Genomic DNA, 21866 nt, shown 5'->3' on the forward strand with positions numbered 1-21866 from the left:
ACGTCATTTGAAAGACTCTGAGAGCTGTTCATGCTCTGAAAACTACTGGTCATCAAACCTTCGCTTCGCTGACAAAAACGTAAGAAATTTGCGGCATCTGGAAAGCAAAGAGTTACCTTTTCAATGCAAACATGTCAAAAAGATGGTTGAATTTTTTCAAAAAGAAGTAAAAGTTACATGACACTTCGAAACGAGTCAGAAAAGCAAACAAAGGGCAGCTGCAGCGGTCGTGCTGACGAGCAAAACCGGCTGCAGCGCCGCAGCTGTTAGCCAACTTTACCGACAGCTAGCCAACTTCACCGACAGCTAGCCAACTTCACCGACAGCTAGCCAACTTCACCGACAGCTAGCCAACTTCACCGACAGCTAACCAACTTCACCGACAGCTAACCAACTTCACAAACAGCTAGCCAACTTCACAAACAGCTAGCCAACTTCACAGACAGCTAGCCAACTTCATCGACAGCTAGCCAAGGCTGTGCTGTGCAGTATAGCCTAAAATAATTGTAAATTATTGTCATAACATTTATAACCATATATATTATTTGAAATTAAGGCTTGTAAGTCCCACAGCATTGTCAGTGGGCATCTGTATGTTGTTTTAAGCACCGTTTTCTGTATGCGTTCCGGGACCTTCTGATTTACAAATTAAGCACTGGAGGTGGGGTTTTATCCCCCTTTTCCTCCACTTTCTTTCTATTTTACAGCTGATTGAAGATGGGGTTTCATTCGCCTTTTCCTCCACTTTCTTTCTGTTTTACAGCTAATTGAAGGTGGTTCGGAGGTGGGGTTTTATTCCCCTTTTCCTCCACTTTCTTTCTGTTTTACAGCTAATTGAAGGTGGTTCGGAGGTGGGGTTTTATTCCCCTTTTCCTCCACTTTCTTTCTGTTTTACAGCTGATTGAAGGTGGTTCGGAGGTGTGGTTTTATTCCCCTTTTCCTCCACTTTCTTTCTGTTTTGCAGTTGATTGAAGGTGGTTTGGAGGTGGGGTTTTATTCCCCTTTTCCTCCACTTTCTTTCTGTTTTCTAACCTCTCCACGCAGCTTGTGTAAGCTGACCTACAGTTTACTGGTGCTGCAAGGTGCCTTTGACCCAGAAGGAAGGTGGAAGTAGGTAAAAGGGATTTAGCCCAGGGCCAGGTTTAAAAAAAGCTCGCAGATCACTGCACATGGTGACTGGCTGGTGGTAGTAAACTGAGGACGAAGGACTGTGTATCCTGGATACAGTCACAACAAACGCTCGTGCTGATGCTCGGGAAGCTGCAGGAATCCTGCATAGCTGCAGACACAATAAGAGCTGTTGTTCTTCCCTTTAACACACTTTGATGCCTCCTCGGTTCCTTCACTTTGAGATTTCCGCTGATGATTTTGTCTCTTAAGTCTCTGAAAGATCAGAAAGCTTCGTTGTCTGCAGTGTTGGCCCTGAATAAATGTGTAATCCGTTCAGGATGCCGCACCCTAATCTGCCCCAGTGTGCCTGGAGGAGGCAGCAGCCTGGCGTCTGTGTCAGCTCGACCACATGCCACATGGTGCAGGATCGGGTTCAGATTCCGTCTTGTGTGGTGTGCAGCTGTGACTCATTTCCCTGCCTCCTTTCACTCAGGCAGTACGAACAGCCCGAGGAGGGGGGGCAGCCCCTCGCTTCAGCTGAGAGTTGGAAAACATGCTGTTATTAAAGGCCACCAATGTGGGAAACAATGCCCCCCCCCCCCCCCCCCCCCCCGCCCCCCGCCCCCATGTGTAATAAAGTAGAAGAAGAAAGTGTAACACTTATGAAAAGCAGGCGTGACGGATCGCTTTACAGCAAAAAGACGGAGATTTTTGGTTAAAAGAGCAGGTGAAGGGAAGAAAAAGGAAAGGAATTTAACACTAAAGGTCACTTGTAATGAATCCGGCATGAGGACAAACATTAGATCATAAAACAACAGTCATTAGATCATAAAACAACAGATTCAGAAGAAAGAGGACAAACAATAGAACTTAAATAGATAGATGCCTAATAAAGCCTTCTGAGTCAGGCTGATTAAAAAGTAAATAAAAAAGTAGATACTGCAGCTGGAGTTCTGTTCCATAATGGACCTCTAACAGTGGGGCGGGGGGGCCAACAGGAGCTCAGGGCCACGAAGGGCTTTCAGAATAAAAGCTTATAATCAATCCAGTGTAGGGATATTAAATATGGGCTGATGCTTCTTTAGGAGTCTTTATGAACTGTCTTCAGTCTTTTCTCATTTATGTTTCCTAATAGACCAAATTTGAATGAGTAGGAAACATGATCGTTTCATTCCACCTTTAGTCCAGCTCTGACTAAAGGAGGAATGTTTCCGGTGGACATTCAGGATTAAAAACAAGAAGCTCAGTTTTATCTGACTTGGTCTTTCTTACATCTGTTAGCTAATGAGGTTTAAGTTTCAGCAGCTGAATGCTTCAGATGCACACAAAAGTTTTACTGAAACTGCTGCAAATGAGGCCGACTGGCGAAGCTTTTAGAATAAGAAAGGAACTGCTGATAGTTTTGGAGTTATTGTGTTTGCATGAGGAGGAAACCTGCTCCCATCACAGCCTGTTAAATGTTAAAGTGTGACTTATGGCGCTGTGTCAAGCGGACCAAAAACAGATGTAGTTACATTTCTGGGGAAGTGCACGTCGGGGTACAGGAAGCTGCGATGCTGAAGCAGCGTTACTCAGAGATACAGCAGCTCATCATCAGCACGTGGGATGATATTCTGCTCATAATATGGCCAAGTGGCGCCATATTCTGGAGCTGCTCTGGCTACGTGTTTCTAATGCACGAAAATCAGATAATTAGTTAGTATCGTGTGGGAATACGTTGATTTAATGTGGCTATGGCTCAGGAATATGCTGTCTTAATATAGGGTGATATTACACATGTGGCATGAATACATTTGATTTGATCTTGCGATTAATTCCAATGATATCCTGAAATCTCTTGTGGTTAAGCACGGTGTCATCATTAGGAGGAGATGCTTCATTTAACAAACATTTTGAAAAGTCAGTGGGGTTACATGGCACTGAAAGGATCAGATTATTGGCTAAATTACAATAAGACTGAGTTATTAAGTATATGTAGACTGTGGTGGAAGTTTTCTCTGAACTTCCTATTAAGGTTTGCTTACCTTCCTACTACATCTGATGAGAAATGAAATAGAGACTTTTCTATTTTTCTGCCGGCCGGCCACGTGTTTATTTTCTTCTGCAAAAGAGGTCAGTCAACACCATTCAGCGTTTATGGTGAACACTGGGAAAAATCTAAATCTTACCAAGTATATTTGTCTCATTGAGTATCTCATTACACTTGATATAAGACACAATTGCCTAACAAGTACCATTTCAGCCAGATATAGGGACTTTTTTTAATACAATACATCTTGAATATCTTGTTAAGTGAAAAAGTCTTGAAAACATCTTGTTTTGAGTCATATTTCACATGAAACAAGCTTTTTTTTTTTTTATTTGAAGAGGTTTTTAAGCTAATTTCAAGATCACTTTTAACTCAAAAGTCCTAAATATCACATTTTATTTCAAGAAATCTTGACAAGCCGATTTTCACTAGTTCCATTGGTAGATTTTTGTTGCTTATTTCAAGCAAAAAACGTCTTGTATTTGTTGTTTTTTTATTTATTTTTGGAGGGGCATTTTTTCCAGTGAAGAAAGACTCAGGACAAAGGATTTCACACTCTCACACTTTGGAGAAGGGTGTGGGATTTGGTCTCGTTGATCATTAGAAGATAAATAGTCTAAAACAATTATTGTCTGGGTGTTAATTAAGAGACAAATGGTTTGCAGACATTGAATTTACCATTACAAGACACCTTAATCTGACTATAAATTGGATCGGATTGGATTAAGACCCCGAGATAACTGGGTTGAAAGTCACTCTAAACCTGCTTGTAGACGCTGAAGCACGTGGTGAATTAGACTTTGCGTTCTGCGCATGCTCCAGATTTTTTTCCCGGGGTCGTGACCCGGAAGTCAAAGGAAACGATATTCCTGTTGTTGTCGGCGTCAGAAAGAAACAAACAACGCGATGGAGAATGCTCCGTTGGGCATCGCGTTTGTGCAACAAGCAGCTCATCACAGACCAAATGTAGAGGGGCGTAGCTTCATCTTGCTCTGCGTTCTCCATCTTTCTCCAATGCCTGAGTTTGTTGTTGTTGTTGGTGGTGAAGAGGTCAACAGGAAGTGGCTCTATTAGCAATAGTTGGAATGGGTACAGCACCACCTATCATACCGGGGTATGACACGCTTTGTGCCTCTGATCCCATTCATTCACCGCCATATATCCAAGGAGAATTACCCTTGCTCAACTTATTCTTAATTAATTTAGCCAATAATCCGATCCTTTCAGTGCCATGTGACCCCACTGAGTATGAACTGTTGAACGGGAGCTGGAAGGTTCGTTTAAACCTTATCGGCTCCTTTATTAGCTGCGGCAGCAAAGTAGACGAGCATCTAAGCATCTTAGATTGGAAGTGTGGCCACGGCTCAATCCCCTTCCACACCTTACGAACACTTAGCCACGACTTAATTGTCCCGTCCCGGCAGATTACTGAGGCCACACACACATAATTCCCATGGCATACTGTACTGTATCCAAACCAAACAATTACTGAAACTACACCATTTACTGTAAAGTCAGGGGACTTAAGGGCAGTTTATGGTCAGAAACCAGGTCGTCTGCGTGTGTGTCGCAGTTGACGCAGATATGCTCCCCCCCCTTCCGCAGACACTCTGGTGCACCTCCCCAAAATTGTAACTCACCGCAGACAGTGCTGCAGATATCGCCTCAGGGAGGAGAGAAAGGAGGCCTCTGATTGGTCAACTTTACATCCGCTCTACACTATGCGTATTTCCGGTTTGCTAACCGGCTAATGGTGACGCTAACCATGACGATTCTTTCGCCTCTCTGCCAGCTCCAGTAGAAGCAATATTTCTTCTATTTCTAGATCGATCAGCTGGCCCTTTATGTTCTCAAACAGAAACAAAAGCCCCTTAAAGGGATAGTTCGCCTCTTTTGACATGAAGCTGTATGACATCCCATATCAGCAACATAATTTATGAACATTTTCTTACCCCCTGCTGCGTCCTGTGAGCCGAGTTCCAGCCTCGTTTTGGTGTTGATGAAGGTAGTCCGGCTTGTTGGCTGGGGTTTAAAAAATAAAGCGTTTTGCTTCTCAAAACAATATGCGTTCAACAGAGTAATACATTTGCATCACAAAATCGTTCTCCAGGAAAAAGTCAGACCTCACAATCGCTTGGCCCTATTTTCTCTCCCTTCATATCACTGCCTGCTGCCGCCTGCCGACAGCCGCGCCTGTTACGGTGTTTGCTGCTCGGAAGCGGGGGACTGCTCGGTCTGCACTTCGGTCTGCACGGTCTACACAGCAGGCCTTGATACGAAGGGAGAGAAAATAGGGCCAAGAGATTGTGAGGTCTGACTTTTTCCTGGAGAACGATTTTGTGATGCAAATCTATTACTCTGTTGAACTATCCCTTTAAAGAAGACTATCCAGACATAAACCCAGTCTCCCCAACACACCGTCCACATTGGAGTGGGAAACCTGTTTCAGAGGCTTCTGTGTCCTGCTTGTGTCATTTGGTGCCACTTCCTGCAGAAACCTACACACCTGCAGCCTGGAGTTTGTCTCCAGCTGATTGTGTTTATTCATGTTCCTTCATCCTGCAGATCTGCCTTTACTGATGCTGAGTCAGCTCTCCGGCCGGCTCCACCCTAAACAGGCAGGAGCGAAGATTTGAATACTACTGAATAGACCTGTTGTGATCCGGATACGGATGAAGGATTAATCCTTACTACTTTGAATGTGGCTGTCCAGATGTGCAAACCTATTCACACCAACAGAGAACTGAAAAAACAAAGTAAAATATACAGATTTAGTGTAAGAACTCGCGCTTTATTGAGCCATTGAACACTGATAAACAGGTGTTTAATTAGAGCGTTAAATACTGGCGCCGTCTGCTCTCATGAGCAGCCGAGTTGCGCAAAGAAAAAGTGAAAAAGAAAGACTCCTGTCAGTTATTTACGAGCCACAGCTGCTGTGGATGTTCAGATTTATCAGCTCTAAATATGCGCGCTGTCAGAACTGCGCTCTGCCCTTCAGGGAGCAGCAGACAATAAAAACGCGCCTCCCTCATTACGAGCACATCAGCGGCGTCTTCCCAGAAGTTGTTCTGGTTCTGCTTTGCATTTTGGGCCGGGGGGGAGATTATGTAATGTGGAAGGAGGCGCGGGACTCGGCACAAACTAAACAGGGACCCAGCTTCAGCTGTAAAAGAAGACGGCGGTGTGGGTATTTTGGGGGTGTCTCTCCCTGCCGCGCGGCAGAGGCGCGCTCACTTTGCGCACGCTGATGGATGGAGCAGACCGGAGCTCTCCTTCTTCTCACAACACAAACCAAAGTGGGCCGGGCTTGTGACAAAGTGGCTGCAACCTGACACGGATATTTTTCCTCCTCGATGAGGCTCCAGTGAAGGAGGGAAAAGTTCTGGTGCTGGGAGCGCACGCGAGTAACAGCAGGGTGGGAGGTGGGCGTTTTCTGGACTCTCCGGTGGGCTCTGAGTTTTACGCGCGGCTCAAACTCACAACAGGATGGCCGGAGTGGAGGACTCGGTGCGCGCCGCGGTGCCGCGCTGGGACGCGGAGCTGGCGCGGGACTTTTTGTACCGGCGGAGTAATTACATCCACGAGATGAGGTGCGAGGACGTGGGCTTCCATCTGTACAGCCAGATGTGCTGCGCAGGTAGGTCCGCCGCGTCCCGGCGGGTTGGAGAAGGAGGAGATTCTGGTTGGGAGGGGGTGATGACGGGGTTAACCTTTTCCGTGCCTCCACCAGCAGTACAGGAAGCCCCGGGGGTCAAAAGAGTTGCTGTCCGCGATCAGGCTGTAGCTTTGCTTTTATATTCTACGTGTACACTGTAAAAAATTTCCAATAAAAATAAAAAGTAAAAATAAAAAAAACAGTAAAATACTGGCAGCCAGTAATTTACTGTTATTGAACAGTGCAACTACTGTTATTTATTTTAACAGTATATTACCGTTTTTTTTGGATTACAATATATGACGGTAGGATAACTGCTTTAGTCATTTTACAGCGCATCTCCCGTAATTTATTTAACTATTCAACAGTATAGTAACGTATTTTGGATTACAGTATATGACCGTAGAATAACGGTAGATGTTTTGGTTCCTTTACAGTGCAACTACTATTATTTATCAAACAGTATAATACTGTTTTTTTGGATTACAGTACATGACGGTAGGATAACTGTGTTTTAGTCATTTTAGAGCGCATCTACCGTAATTCATTTAATTTATTTAACAGTATAATAACGTATTTTGGATGAGAGTATATGACAGTAGGAGAATTGTGGGTTTTAGTAATTTTACAGTATATGCCAGTGTGTTATGCTGTTAAATTACAGTTATCTACTGGCATTGTTAACTGTTAATTTACATGTGAGGGATGAATAATCAACAGTATTTTACAATTATTGTAAAATACAGTAGGACACTGTTGTAAATCCACCATAAATATACAGCAACTCGTTACAGTGTGTTGTAAATCAGGAGGAGAGTGTTGTTTAAGAGCAACTTTCTGATTAATGGGTTGATCAGACAGAATCTGTTGCTGTGAAATGCTTTGCTGACCTGTAGAACAGCAGGTGTTCCTCTGCGTCTGTACCTGTTAACTCAATCCTTTGACACACTGACCCTCACCGACTGAGTAAACAGGCAGCTTGTGCGGCTGAACCCTGAGCAAAGAAGGCGGAATCCTCCTTTAATGCGCGTTCACACCCACTCATATTCTCCATTTTCTCTGGCATTCCTCTCTTTCCCCTCAAACCACTCCAGAGGTTTGTTTCTGGGCCAGAACAGTACGCCCCTGGACTCTCTGGGCTTCCGTGTGTTTTTGCTACGCTGTCATGGCAACCATTAATATAAACACTCTCCCCCTGACTGGTGGTTTATGTCAACACCGTGCGGTTCACCCCGGACTCTGAGCGGGGGTCTCATTATGGACTCTGCACAGACGGAGCTGTCGGCTACCGGCCGCAGATCTCGGTGAATCATTGCAGAGCTTTTGGCTCTGTGGCCGACTTTAGCTTTTCAGCCAGAAGAGGGAGACAAACGGCGCAGATATCTGCCTCCTCACGCTCCGAGGCTCCAGAAATCTGTCTGTTCTCGCATTGTTTGCAACACTTTGAATGTCACGTGTGGCTAATTATTCTGTTTTTTGGACTGGAGACGATGTGTTGGCTGCAGAAAAGAGCTGGAGGGGGTCCACCTTTTTTCAATTAAAGCATTATGGAAGCATTATGGAAGCATATTCAGATGTGACGGAGTTGTGAAAACCCTGAAACCTGTGAGTTACAGGCCTTAAGATAGATAGATAGAGATATATAGATACTTTATTGATCCCGAAGGAAATTCAAGCATCCAGTAGCAAAACATAATAAAGCAATTAAAATGTTTATACAATTATAAACACTTTAAAAACAATCTAAGAATTTTAAAAAGAAAAACCATTTTTAAAAAACAGTTTAAAAAAACAGTTTAAAAATGTTAAAAAAAAAAATTTAAAAACAGTTTAAAAATGTAAAAACAGTACAAAACAGTTTAAAAAAGGAAAAAAAGAAATGTAAAAAACAATTTAAAAAACAGTTTGAAAATATAAAGTGACCCGTGAAATTCAGAAGTTAAAAAACGAAAGAATTCTCTTCCTGTTGGCTCCTCTGGGTATGATGTTTTGGACTTTCTCTCCTGATGTTCCCATTTGATAAGAGCTGATCATCCATCCATCCATCCATCATCTTCCGCTGGTCCGGGGATCGGGTCGCGGGGGCAGCAGCTTAAGCAAAGAGACCCAGACGTCCCTGTCCCCGGCCACTTCCTCCAGCTCTTCTGGGGGGACCCCGAGGCGTTCCCAGGCCAGCCGAGAGACATAGTCTCTCCAACGTGTCCTGAGTCTTCCCCGGGGCCTCCTCCCAGTGGGACGGGCCCGGAACACCTCACCGGGGAGGCGTCCAGGAGGCGTCCTAACCAGATGCCCGAGCCACCTCATCTGACTCCTCTCGATGCGGAGGAGCAGCGGTTCTACTCCGAGCCCCTCCCGGATGACCGAGCTTCTCACCCTATCTCTAAGGGAGAGCCCAGACACCCTGCGGAGGAAACTCATTTCGGCCGCTTGTATTCGCGATCTCGTTCTTTCGGTCACTACCCACAGCTCGTGACCATAGGTGAGGGTAGGAACATAGATTGACCGGTAAATCAAGAGGTTCGCCTTCTGGCTCAGCTCCTTCTTCACCACGACGGGCCGGTGCAGAGCCCGCATCACTGCAGACGCCGCACCGATCCGTCTGTCAACCTCCCGCTCCATTCGTCCCTCACTCGTGAACAAGACCCCGAGATACTTGAACTCCTCCACTTGGGGAAGGATCTCATTCCCGACCCGGAGAGAGCATTCCACCCTTTTCCGGCCGAAGACCATGGTCTCAGATTTGGAGGTGAGGAGAGCTGATCAGAGATGATAAAAATGTGTGAGATTGTACAGGTGATGGAGTCACTGGTTGCCGTGGTGACTCCTGGGGATTCTGTTCAGAATCACACAGTTATAAGGTGTTTATCACCTTTTTTTCAAACATAATATTGTGATTTATTTATTTAAATATGTTTTTGGGCTTTTTATGCCTTTAATGGATAGACAGTTGGAGAGAGACAGGAAGCAGGGGGCAGATAGATAGGGAAGACATGCAGCACAGGGCCGTCCGGTGCGGGACTGGAACCGGGGCCAGCTGCAGCGAGGACTGTAGCCTCTGTACATGGGGCGGCTGCTTAACCCACTACACCACCGACCGCCCCTATTGTGATTTTTTTTTTCAATGCTTTTCCATAATTTGCCCCATTAAAGTGGCTCCTTTGCTGTTGACTATAATGGGATTTATTCTCCAGCTGGTGTCAGTCACCACTTTAGTTTGTTTTTATGAGGAATGAATTCCTCTTGTGTGTTAATAACAGGCCATCTTGGCTCTTCTCTGAGGCCGTGCAGGTTTTCTCTTCATTGCCAACTCCAGGTTGGATCTGCCCCGTTACGCCCCAGGCCGTTCATTCCCCGCCTTGACGGCGTTCCCCTCCTTCGTTGTCCAGCAATCATCGCATCTTCTCTCACTGGAAAAAATCTAAATCTTACCAAGTATATTTGTCTCATTGAGTATCTCATTACACTTAATATAAGACACAACTGCCTAACAAGTACCATTTCAGCCAGATATAGGGACTTGTTTGAAGACAATACATCTGGAATATCTTGTTAAATGAAAAAGTCTTGAAAACAAATTGTTTTGAGTCATATTTCACATGAAACAAGCTTTTTTTCCCCAGTGCACTGGAAAAAATGCCCCTCCAAAAAGTAAAAAAATACAAGACGTTTTTGCTTGAAGTAAGCAAAACAATCTGCCAATGGAACTAGTGAAAATCGGCTTATCAAGATTTCTTGAAATAAGATGTGATATTTAGGACTTTTGAGATAAAAGTGATCTTGAAATTAGCTTAAAAACTCTTCAAATGTCAAAAAAAGCTTGTGAAAAATGTGAAAAGTAAAAGAGAAAAGAAGAGCTGCTGCAGGCTTCGTGCTGCTTCATGACTCGTATGAACTGACTCAACACTGAGTGTTTATGTACACCAGGAGAATTATTTGTCGTGTAATTAGGCTTAATTAACCCGTCCGACATCATGAGCACACATCCCTGCCTCTTTGGCTGCGGCCTGTGTTTGCTCATAAGAAACATGCATGAAACCCAGCACCTAAATACCTGCAACGGGCCGAGGAACGCAGACTTCGCCTGCAGTTACTGGCAGGAGGTCGGGAGGAGGAGACATGTTTTGGATGCCTGCAGAGGGAGGCGGCGTGTTGGGACCTGAGTGGTGAAAGATGCTGATATTCATCAGACTTTAAATTTAAAAAAAAAAAAAGAAATAAGCCACTTTTTCCACAGGTATTAAGAACTAGAACCTGGAAATCTCACCTGATTTAAAACACAACTTAGTAACTGAAAGGGGATATTTGTGTCCCCTTTTAAAACGACCTAAAAACATCATATGTTAATATTTTTTTCCGCTTTTTTTTCATAAATCTTTTATTCCACTTCAGTTCTGATCATAACTACCAAGTTTTCAATTATTTTCTAAATATTAACCCTTTAGATGCTAATTTGAACTTTTTAGCCCAAATTGTAAGGGATATGTCAATGATCAGCAACAACATTGATTTTTAGGGATTTAAAAAAATTTTTGCCATGTCTGATTTAAAAAAAAAACAAAAAACAAAACTCCTTAATTTCTGAAAAGGGACGTTTTTGTCCCCTTTTTAAAAGTTTTTTTTTTCTACACAATGAAAAATTGCATTGTATATGATGTGTGTTTGAAATTCGAAAAAATAGTCAAAAATGCACAACTGGACCAAATATGATGAGTATCACTATTTCCAGTGTGAAATTAGAGGAGAAAAGGGTTTAGGGTTAACTGAATTTGTGCCTCAGGAATCGGATGGAAACGCAGTTTGATGCTCTCTGAATTGATAAAAAGCTTTTTTTATGGTGTAATTCTCACTTTTAAAGGTGGTTCTGTCCTCTCGGCGCTGTGCAGAAAACTCACCGTCTGTTCTTCTGATAACACGCAGAGATCAACCTGTCTTCTGACACCTGAGAGAAGTTTTACGATGACAGTTTTGCCGTGAGAAGCATTCCTGCTGAGGGTGCGCTCGCCCTCCTCACAGAGCGCTGAACAACAATAGCCCCAGCCAGCCCTGAAATATTAAAGTCTGCCTGCTCCTTTGAGCAAGCGACAGCATGCGATGTCAGCCCTCACCAGGACAGGAATGCATCATCATCTGGTTGGGAGGGGGTGATGACGGCTCGCAGATGATGGAAGCACTTTGGAACACCGTAATGATTGTCTGTACAGGGCTGTAGAAATAAAGAACATTTACATTGATGCAGGTTGTTAGAGTTTGCAGACAGTTTGAGGCAGAAACGAAGCCCTCTGAAGCTGTTTTTCATGAACTCCTTCCTGACGGAGGACGAATATCTTGTGAAGTCACGGCTGAGGAGGTTGTTTGTGTGTTCGGGAACAGAGATCCATGCACCTCCACCCACACACTGGTGCCTGCTAAGCTCGAGCAGTTGGGTTTGGGGTTAAAAGGTTTAGTGACCCGTTCTTACACAGCTTAGTCCAAATTAGGGTTGAATCTGGTCCAAAACGGTGTGGTCAGCCGACAGTTCTGCCTCCTTTCTCTAGGTTGGTGGTCCGTGCGTTATTTCTCCCGATGAATGTTTCTTCTGCATCCTCGCTGCGTTGGAGCTTTGCAGACGCGTGTCTGTATGCTGCAGCGTCTTGATGTCACCTGGGGACGGCCTCAGAGTTGCTCTTGGTTGTGTGTTGAGCTGTTGTTGGTGCTTTAGCTTTAAAGACGGAAGTCAAAGTGGACAAAGATCTGCTTTGTGGTGAAAGTATTGAATTCATAAAGATTATCAGGTTGTTTGTTCCCTTTTTTTGGGTTTCCTGTTTTTTTTTTTTAATTGTTTTGGCACTTTGTCCTCTTCGTTATGAAATCTTTTGACGACAACCCCGTTGGAAAAAAATGCCCCTCCAAAAATAAGTAAGAAAAACAACAAATACAAAACGTTTTTGCTTGAAATAAGCAAAAAAAATCTGCCAATGGAACTAGTGAAAACCGGCTTGTCAAGATTTCTTGAAATAAGATGTGATATTTAGGACTTTTGAGTTAAAAGTGATCTTGAAATTAGCTTTAAAAACCTCTTCAGATCTCAAAAAAAGCTTGTTTCATGTGAAATATGACTCAAAACAATTTGTTTTCAAGACTTTTTCACTTAACAAGATATTCCAGATGTATTGTATTAAAACAAGTCCCTATATCTGGCTGAAATAGTACTTGTTAGGCAGTTGTGTCTGATATTAAGTGTAATGAGATATTTTAATTATAAATGAGACAAATATACTTGGAAAGACTTTGATTTTTTCCAGTGCAGAGTTGCTCTTGGTTGTGTGTTGAGCTGTTGTTGGTGCTTTAGCTTTAAAGACGGAAGTCAAAGTGGACAAAGATCTGCTTTGTGGTGAAAGTATTGAATTCATAAAGATTATCAGGTTGTTTGTTCCCTTTTTTGGGCTTCCTTGTTTTGTTTTTTTTATTGTTTTTGGCCCTTTGTGCTCTTCGTTATGAAATCTTTTGACGACATCCCCACTAAAAAAAACTTGGGACTTTGGGTTCGATTTCCTGGTCTTTTTGTTTGATTCTGAGGGTCTGCAGCTCTGAAACTACTACTACAATAGATATTCTACATAAAGGGCTTCAGATTCTTTATCTTTTGCAATCTTATCACACCGTCAGCCTCCTGTCCTTACATCTATCTTCATGAATCACAGTTAGTGGGAATGAATGAAAATAATCGAGCCGTAAAAGCTGCGACCCACAGCGAACGGTGGGCTCTCACTGGAAAAAATCCAAGTCTTACCAAGTATATTTGTCTCATTTCTAGTCAAAATATCTCATTACACTTAATATAAGACACAACTGCCTAACAAGCACCATTTCAGCCAGATATAGGGACTTGTTTGAAGACAATACATCTGGAATATCTTGTTAACTCTTTCGGTGCCATTGACGTCTATAGACGTCAATTTAAAAAAAAACGTTCACTGCCAAAGACGTCTATAGACGTCAATTGCGTTTTGTAACGGAGCGGGCTGGGGGACAATCTAGCGGAGTTCGTCACTAAATCTTAGGCTTGTAAACACTAAACAGAGAATATACTGGCAACATTACCCGCTAGGCGGCAGCAGTGCCACTATGCACAAAAAAAAAAGAGCTTGTTTTCTCCATTTTTTTGGGTCAAACAGCTGTTTTTGGTGAAACCAACCTATGTTCTACTGTCTATTACTAAAAGACTGAAAATGGTAGAAACAAACTTTTTTTCCTGATCAAAGAAGAGAGTCTACTCTTTCTTTTGGTAATTTCGGTGCGTACATAGTCATAAGACACACTTTTCTGTGGGTCTTGGAAAATCAGTCAAAATACTGAAAAACACTTGGCAGTATGGGTGGCTCTGAACTGAAAATGGCTGGCAGCCAATGAGTTAAATGAAAAAGTCTTGAAAACAAATTGTTTTGAGTCGGATTTCATATGAAACAAGCTTTTTATTGACATTTGAAAAGGTTTTTAAGCTAATTTCAAGATCACTTTTATCTCAAAAGTCCTAAATATCACATTTTATTTCAAGAAATCTTGACAAGCCGATTTTCACTAGTTCCATTGGCAGATTTATTTTGCTTATTTCAAGCAAAAACGTCTTTTATTTGTTGTGTTTTTACTTATTTTTGGAGGGGCATTTTTTCCAGTGCATGTTTGAATAAATCATATCAGTCTCTGGCCTTGTCTAAAGATCTTGTCTTTTCTTAACTCTCCTTGTGGCCTGAGTTATTATCTCTCATTGAATCACAGTAAATAAGAAGCCATGCGAGGGATCATATTCCCCTCATGAACGTTATAATAATCTTTTATAAACTTAACATAATCATCTGAGTTCTGTAATGTAGACATTTAACTACCTTTATTTGTCTTTTCTTTGCTTTAATATTTGATATTAGACTTATTATGAAGCAGCTAATCAGCTAATTAGTCCCACACTTCCACATTTACTGACATTTTAACTCAACTCGGACACATTCCTGTTGCTTCGGGTCTCGATGAGAGTTTGATCCCTGCAGAGGATTCGGCGCTCTGTGAGGGTCTCGGGTGGGGGGTGTTTTAGTGGGTGGGGTCAGGTTGCACATAACAGGGCAGGGCCGGGAGGAGAATCTTCCTCCTTTCTGTGCACAGAGTGATGAATGGCAGCTTCTGACACTGTAGCCTGCAGGCAGTCATTTTGCAAGAGCTGGTGAAAAAAAAAAAAAGAAAAATAGTTGCACTATATGTAGGAGACGGCAAATGGAGACCGGGAGGAAAGAGTTGAGGGACTGAGCCGGTGGCTGGAACACTCCCACTTAACTACAGGATCAGTCAGAGTGACTCGAGTTTCAGGGAAGAAGTCTTTCACAGCAGAGAGCTGCTCAGGCTTCTGTTTGGTTCGGGATTGCTGAGCTTAACGGCAGCAAAGCGATGGAGCAGAGGTTCAGAAACTACTCCTCTGACAGTGTGGGGAGCGATGGGGTCTTCATAGAGGAGTCCCACTACCATGGGATGCTGAAGTCTATGGGCTGCAGAAAAGGTAGAGTTTCATGTGTGTGATCCACCTCAGGTTCTGTTTGTCATCTCAGCTCTGAGGTAGCTGCTCTCTTTATTCTGAAGTAGTTCAGTGTGACCTCTGGCTGCAGTGGTCTTCTACCCGTCTTTTTATTAAATGAGCCACACCCCTTTATATGGCGTATCCCTTGGCTGGGCTCATATTTGGACTGAACGCGCAGAAAAAAATCTTGTTGTAATAACTTTGCTGTGAGCTGATGGTATTTATTTATTCATTTATATATTTATTTATTCATTTATTAATTCATTTCTTTATTTATCGTTATATTTATTTATTATTTTTTTTATTTATTTATATTTATTTATTATTCCATTTATTTATTTATTATTGCATTTATTCATTTATTTATTTATTATTCCATTTATTTATTTATTATTGTTTTTATTTACTTATTATTCGTTGTATTTATTCATCTATGTAGTTATTTATTGTATTTATTTATTATTCATTGTATTTATTTATTATCGGTTGTATTTATTTATCCTTCTATTTATTTATTGTATTCATTATTATTTGTTGTATTTATTTATCCTTCTATTTATTTATTGTATTCATTATTATTTGTTGTATTTATTTATTTATTTATTTATCTATTTATTTATTGTATTTATTTATTTATCATTCGTTGTATTTATTTATTTATTATTATTGCATTTATTTATTTATTATTCGTTGTATATATTTTTTTACACGGCTTACTTTTGTCCCTTCTCTTTTTGCACATAATCAAACTCATTCATGATGAAATTAAGAGGATCATTGTTCCTGTTTTTTGAGGTTTATCTCATTTCTCTGTTTGGAAACTGGAAGTCACGAGTTTCTGACTCATTGTCATGGTGCCACCCTGAAATGGGCGTCGGCCTCTTTTCCTCCATCTGATTACTTCTCTGCATGAGCTCTGATCTCTGCAAACAATCAGCCGGTCGGCCTCCTTCACAGTGTGGGCTGATAAGAGACTTTCACAGTCTCATCTGGTGTAAACATTAGATCACATTATCTTTGGTCCTTATCACAGACTGAGTCATCACTCACTGAAGGACTTCATATGTTGCCTGGTTTGATGCATTTAAGGAAAACATTTCCCAGCAGCCTCAGTACCTGCTGGTTGTCTCAGTCAAACAGGCTCTGACACGCAGGTTTTAATAGATTCTGCTGCAGTCTGCAGCTCTTTTATGGGTCAGTCGCAATATCTTGTTTAACATCTTATTTAGCATCTCATTTAGCATCTCATTTAGCATCTTATAAAACATCTTGTTTAACATCTTATTTAGCATCTTATTTAGCATCTTATAAAACATCTTATTTAGCATCTTATTTAGCATCTTGTTCAGCATCTTATAAAACATCTTATTTAGGATCTTATTTAGCATCTTATAAAACATCTTGTTTAGCATCTTATTTAGCATCTTATAAAACATCTTGTTTAGCATCTTATAAAACATCTTGTTTAGGATCTTATTTAGCATCTCATTTAGCATCTTATTTAGCATCTTGTTTAGCATCTTATAAAACATCTTGTTTAGCATCTTATAAAACATCTTGTTTAGCATCTCATTTAGCATCTTGTTTAGCATCTTATAAAACATCTTTAGCATCTTATTTAGCATCCTATAAAACCTCTTGTTTAGCATCTTGTTTAGCATCTTGTAAAACATCTTGTTTAGCATCTTATTTAGCATCTTGTTTAGCATCTTGTTTAGCACCTTGTTTAGCATCTCATTTAGCATCTCATTTAGCATCTCATTTAGCATCTTGTTTAGCATCTTGTTTAGCATCTTATAAAACATCTTGTTTAGCATCTTGACATGAAGCAGTTCAAATATCTGAGAAACTATCCGCGACTCTGGGGAAAGATGTGTGATTTTTTTTTTAGTGTAGATCAGTGGTTTTCAAAGTGGGGGCCGCCAGGGGGGCCTCAGAAAATTATGAGGGAAGATAAGAAAAAAATGCAAAAATAAGAAAATAGAGTCTAATTTTTTTTTAAACATCATTATAAAAAATAGTCAAATTTTTTTAATCAGTATTGTAAAATACAATTTATTATAATATATCATATCGAAATGTTATTTGCCATGCTTGTCTTTCTGATTGGCTGCCAGTCAAAACAGCGTAGACCTGGCAGTTTGCGCCTGTTCTCAAGCTGCTCTGCTCCTCAAGCTAGCGTGTCGGTACCTAGCCAAAATGGACGGGCTTTTGACTAGGAAGAGACCGAAGGAACAGACCAACAGCCCCCAAAAAACCTAAGAACTGGCCGACTAAAATCAGAAAGTATGAGGCAGCATACATTAAGTTTGGCTTTACAGCCATACAGAAAAATGGCCATGATTGCCCGAAATGCGTCTGGAGACCCTCTCAAATGAGTGTTTAAAACCTTTGAAACTTCAGCGTCACTTGATACAAAAACGTCCGGCAGAGTCCGAAAAAACGGTCGACTTCTTCAGACGTAAAGAAGAACATTTAGTCGGGCAATATGCTGAATTCACACAGCGAGCTACTGTCCGTGAATAAAATAAAGAAAATACGTTCTAAAAGTGTATGTTTCTTTACATATTTTGTAGCATTGTCTGTGGTTTGCAAAGGGGGTCCCCGGCCAGAAGCTAATACTGTTTGGGGGGCCTTGGCATGGAAAAGTTTTGGTATTTTATGTAAAGCACTTTGAATTGTTTGTACATGAAATGTGCTATATAAATAAATTAGATTTGATTTGATTTGATTTGATTAGATAATTAGATTATTCTTATAACATGAACTCTTGGGGTGCTCCAGGGCTCGGTGCTGGTGTCCCTTCACTTGCACCACATCTTTGGGTCCATTTATCCAGTTATAGAATAGAACAGAATAGAACAGAATAGAATAGAATAGAATAGAATAGAATAGAATAGAATAGAATAGAAAAATACTTTATTTATCCCCCAATGGGGGAAATTCAAATTCGTCAGGTAGCTCAACTTTTTTTTTTTTTTTTTTTTTTAATGGCTTCTTTTATGGTGACACCCAGCTGTTTCCAGTCATACCCATCGCACGATCCCACGTTCTCGGCTCAAATCTCTGAGAGACAAACAAACAAGGCCGTCTCAGTCCTAACTGGCTGGTTTCACGATGGTAGAACCAGCTACCAGACTACCAAATGCTCTCCTTGCCTCTTAGAATCTCTTCAGACGACACCTCCTCTGCTAAAACACCTAATGCACACTGACTTCTGTGCTTGTTCTTTATTATTTGAACAGATTAAGTACTTAATGTTTACACCAGGGGATGTTCTAAGTGATGTTTTCTACAGGGGCTCAGAAAACATGAGGAACATTATTGTGGTTTTGGCTCAGTTGATGCACATTCTTTGATTCCCAGTCATCTTCCCAGGCAGTCTGCCTCAAAGCAGGGATTAGGACTTAACTGAGGCTGGGAAAAAGGGAAAAAAATGGGTTTTTATTTTATTTATGCTGTTGTTTTGTTTGGTTTTCATCCAAGTTCACAGTGCCATCTATCATCAATGCAACTTGTGACACTTCTGTGGAAAAAAAAGCAACTTTAAGCGGATTTGTTTGCACATAATTAAACGATTAATTAAGAAAATTAACCAATCGGAGTATGTGATATATTGCCTTTCTTAACGCTCCTTTACACTGACTTTAAAACCATGCTGTACGTACGTTAAACTGAGCTTTCTATGATCCGTCTTTCCACAGATGAACGAGACCGAGTTCAGAAAAAGACGTTCACAAAATGGGTCAACAAGCACCTGATGAAGGTAAGATCCAACTTCAACAACTTTCACTGCTTAAAATGTGTCTATTTGGGGTGAAAGTCAAGGACTTCACAAGCTTAAACCCCAGACTGAGTCATACTCCAGTTAATGAAAGCAAGTCTTTTATAGATTTAAAAACATCCCAAACTTTACACAGATCGCTCCAGCACACCATAAACCCATCGCTATGTCGTTTGCATTAACTATGTGCCGGAGGAAGTGAGTCACGAACACCTGGTTTCGCTTTAGTTTGGCGCGTTTAGGGGCTGTGGTACGGTGGGCCGGACCCACTCGGGTTTCACATCTGGGATCCAGACTGTCGGGGTTCTGCAGGGGAGCAGGAAGCTGCAGGAGTCCACGGTCGATATGTCACCACCCGAGTTAAGATGCTGAAGCTGTCGTCGGCAGACGCTCTGACCCATGAAAACTGAATAAAGTTGGAAAAAGGTTCAAGGGATTCATTTAATATTTGTTATTTATATATTCCAGCTTATCAGATGTGTGGATTTGCATCATATCTGCTCCATGATCATGACTGGTGCAACATGGACAGTAAAAGTCATTTAAAGATGGCCCGTTTGGCTCTGGTAACCTTTCATGTGTGTCATTTATTATTAATCATAATAGTAGTTAATAGAATAGAAAAAAACTTTATTCATCCCCCAATGGGCGGATTTTTATTTATGATTATTATTATATTATTATTTATATATATTTTAATTATTCAACATACTTTTAGTTATGAGTAACCATGGCCCATCATTTATTCATTTTAATTTGGAATTGATAGTAACTGAGCTTAAAGCAATACTATGTAACATTTCTACCTTAAAATAACAGCTTTAAAAAAATTGTGCGGCTAGAATGAGTTTTAATATTACGATTGGCCTGTCTCCTATGCCCTTCGGGGGTCTGAGATGGAAAAACTGCGCTATGTAACTTTGCTGGACCGGCCCGGGAGCTGAGCGGAAGTACTTCGACTTGCTTTCTGGCACACCTACCGCAAAAACAAATAGACCCCTCTCACGCTCCCAGGTACATTTGATTACTCTTACCTTCTCAGTCGACATAGCTTGGACCTTCTGACTCCTCGCCGGTTCGTCAACAAACGTGAAACGTGAAAGGGTGTTGTATTTACGACAGTGTAACAGTACATTACCTCCAACCCTGTAGGGGGAGCTCCATAGTGGGCTTTTTGAGAAGTTACATTGCATTGCTTTAGATAAGACGAGCAGTGTTTTAAAAAGAAGAAGAAGATTTGAACTTGAACTTGAACTCAGATTTCCCTGTAGGAAAGTTCAGTTGGGTTTTATAATCCAACATGGCTGCCCTGCTCATAAAAAGTGGTGACAAGGGCAGTAATAAACTGTTTATTAGCTCTTCTGTCCCAATGAGTCACACACACATTGTCCAGCTTCTACCATAGAACATGTTGCAGTGTTATCAAACCTTTTTTTTTTTTTTTCAGCTCCAAGTTCTGACTTCTTCACCAATCATTATTAATCACTGTAAAACCAAGCTATACAACACTATGCTGTGTTCCACTATTCTGCGCTGCATTACATGATGAGGCTGCACCCTGTTGTGCTGTGTTACGCTACATTACGCTACAGTAAACAGTGTTATGCTACATTACGTTACAGTAAACAGTGTTACGCTACATTACGCTACAGTAAACAGTGTAATGCTACATTACGTTACAGTAAACAGTGTTACGCTACATTACGTTACAGTAAACAGTGTTACGCTACATTACGTTACAGTAAACAGTGTTATGCTACATTACGCTACAGTAAACAGTGTTATGCTACATTACAGTATTATGCTATTTTACGTTACAGTAAACAGTATATATGCTACATTACAGTATTATGCTACATTACGCTACAGTAAATAGTGTTATGCTACATTACGCTACAGTACACAATTGTATGCTACATTACGCTACAGTATACAGTGTTATGCTACATTACGCTACAGTAAACAGTGTTACGCTACATTATGTTACAGTAAACAGTGTTATGCTACATTACGCTACAGTACACAGTGTTATTCTACACTACGCTACAGTAAACAGTGTTATGCTACATTACGCTACGGTAAACAGTGTTATGCTACATTATGCTACAGTACACAGTGTTATGCTACATTACGCTGTACACAGAGTTATGGTACAGTACACAGTGTTTTGCTACATTACGCTGTACACAGAGTTATGCTACAGTACACAGTGTTGTGCTACATTATGCTACAGTACACAGTGTTATGCTACATTACGCTACAGTACAGTGTTGTGCTGTGTTACGCTACATTACGCTGCAGTAAACAGTGTTATGCTAAATTACGTTACAGTAAACAGTGTTACGCTACATTACGCTACAGTAAACAGTGTAATGCTACATTACGTTACAGTAAACAGTGTTACGCTACATTACGTTACAGTAAACAGTGTTACGCTACATTACGTTACAGTAAACAGTGTTATGCTACATTATGCTACAGTAAACAGTGTTATGCTACATTACGTTACAGTAAACAGTGTTATGCTACATTACAGTATTATGCTACATTACGCTACAGTAAACAGTGTTATGCTACATTACGCTACAGTACACAATGTTATGCTACATTACGCTACAGTATACAGTGTTATGCTACATTACGCTACAGTAAACAGTGTTACGCTACATTATGTTACAGTAAACAGTGTTATGCTACATTACGCTATAATAAACAGTGTTATGCTACATTACGCTACAGTACACAGTGT

At 41.1% G+C, this 21866-nt stretch overlaps 1 protein-coding gene across 7 annotated transcripts in view; it reads left to right on the forward strand.

Annotated features, from left to right (window-relative positions):
• The window catches only part of pleca (plectin a), a 183516-nt gene that overhangs the window by 99287 nt on the left and 62363 nt on the right, over positions 1 to 21866 (forward strand). For 5 of the 7 annotated variants that reach the window (XM_075449162.1, XM_075449163.1, XM_075449168.1 and 2 more), the window contains one exon: positions 19038 to 19099. In XM_075449162.1, coding sequence (XP_075305277.1) covers positions 19038 to 19099 — 62 coding nt within the window. Of the gene's footprint in view, positions 1 to 14916; positions 15316 to 19037; positions 19100 to 21866 lie in introns of those variants that run through there. The other 2 variants (XM_075449165.1, XM_075449166.1) reach the window with 1 other exon arrangement.

This window comes from Odontesthes bonariensis, chromosome 18, assembly GCF_027942865.1.
Source record: "Odontesthes bonariensis isolate fOdoBon6 chromosome 18, fOdoBon6.hap1, whole genome shotgun sequence".
In the NCBI taxonomy this organism is placed as follows: domain Eukaryota; kingdom Metazoa; phylum Chordata; class Actinopteri; order Atheriniformes; family Atherinopsidae; genus Odontesthes; species Odontesthes bonariensis.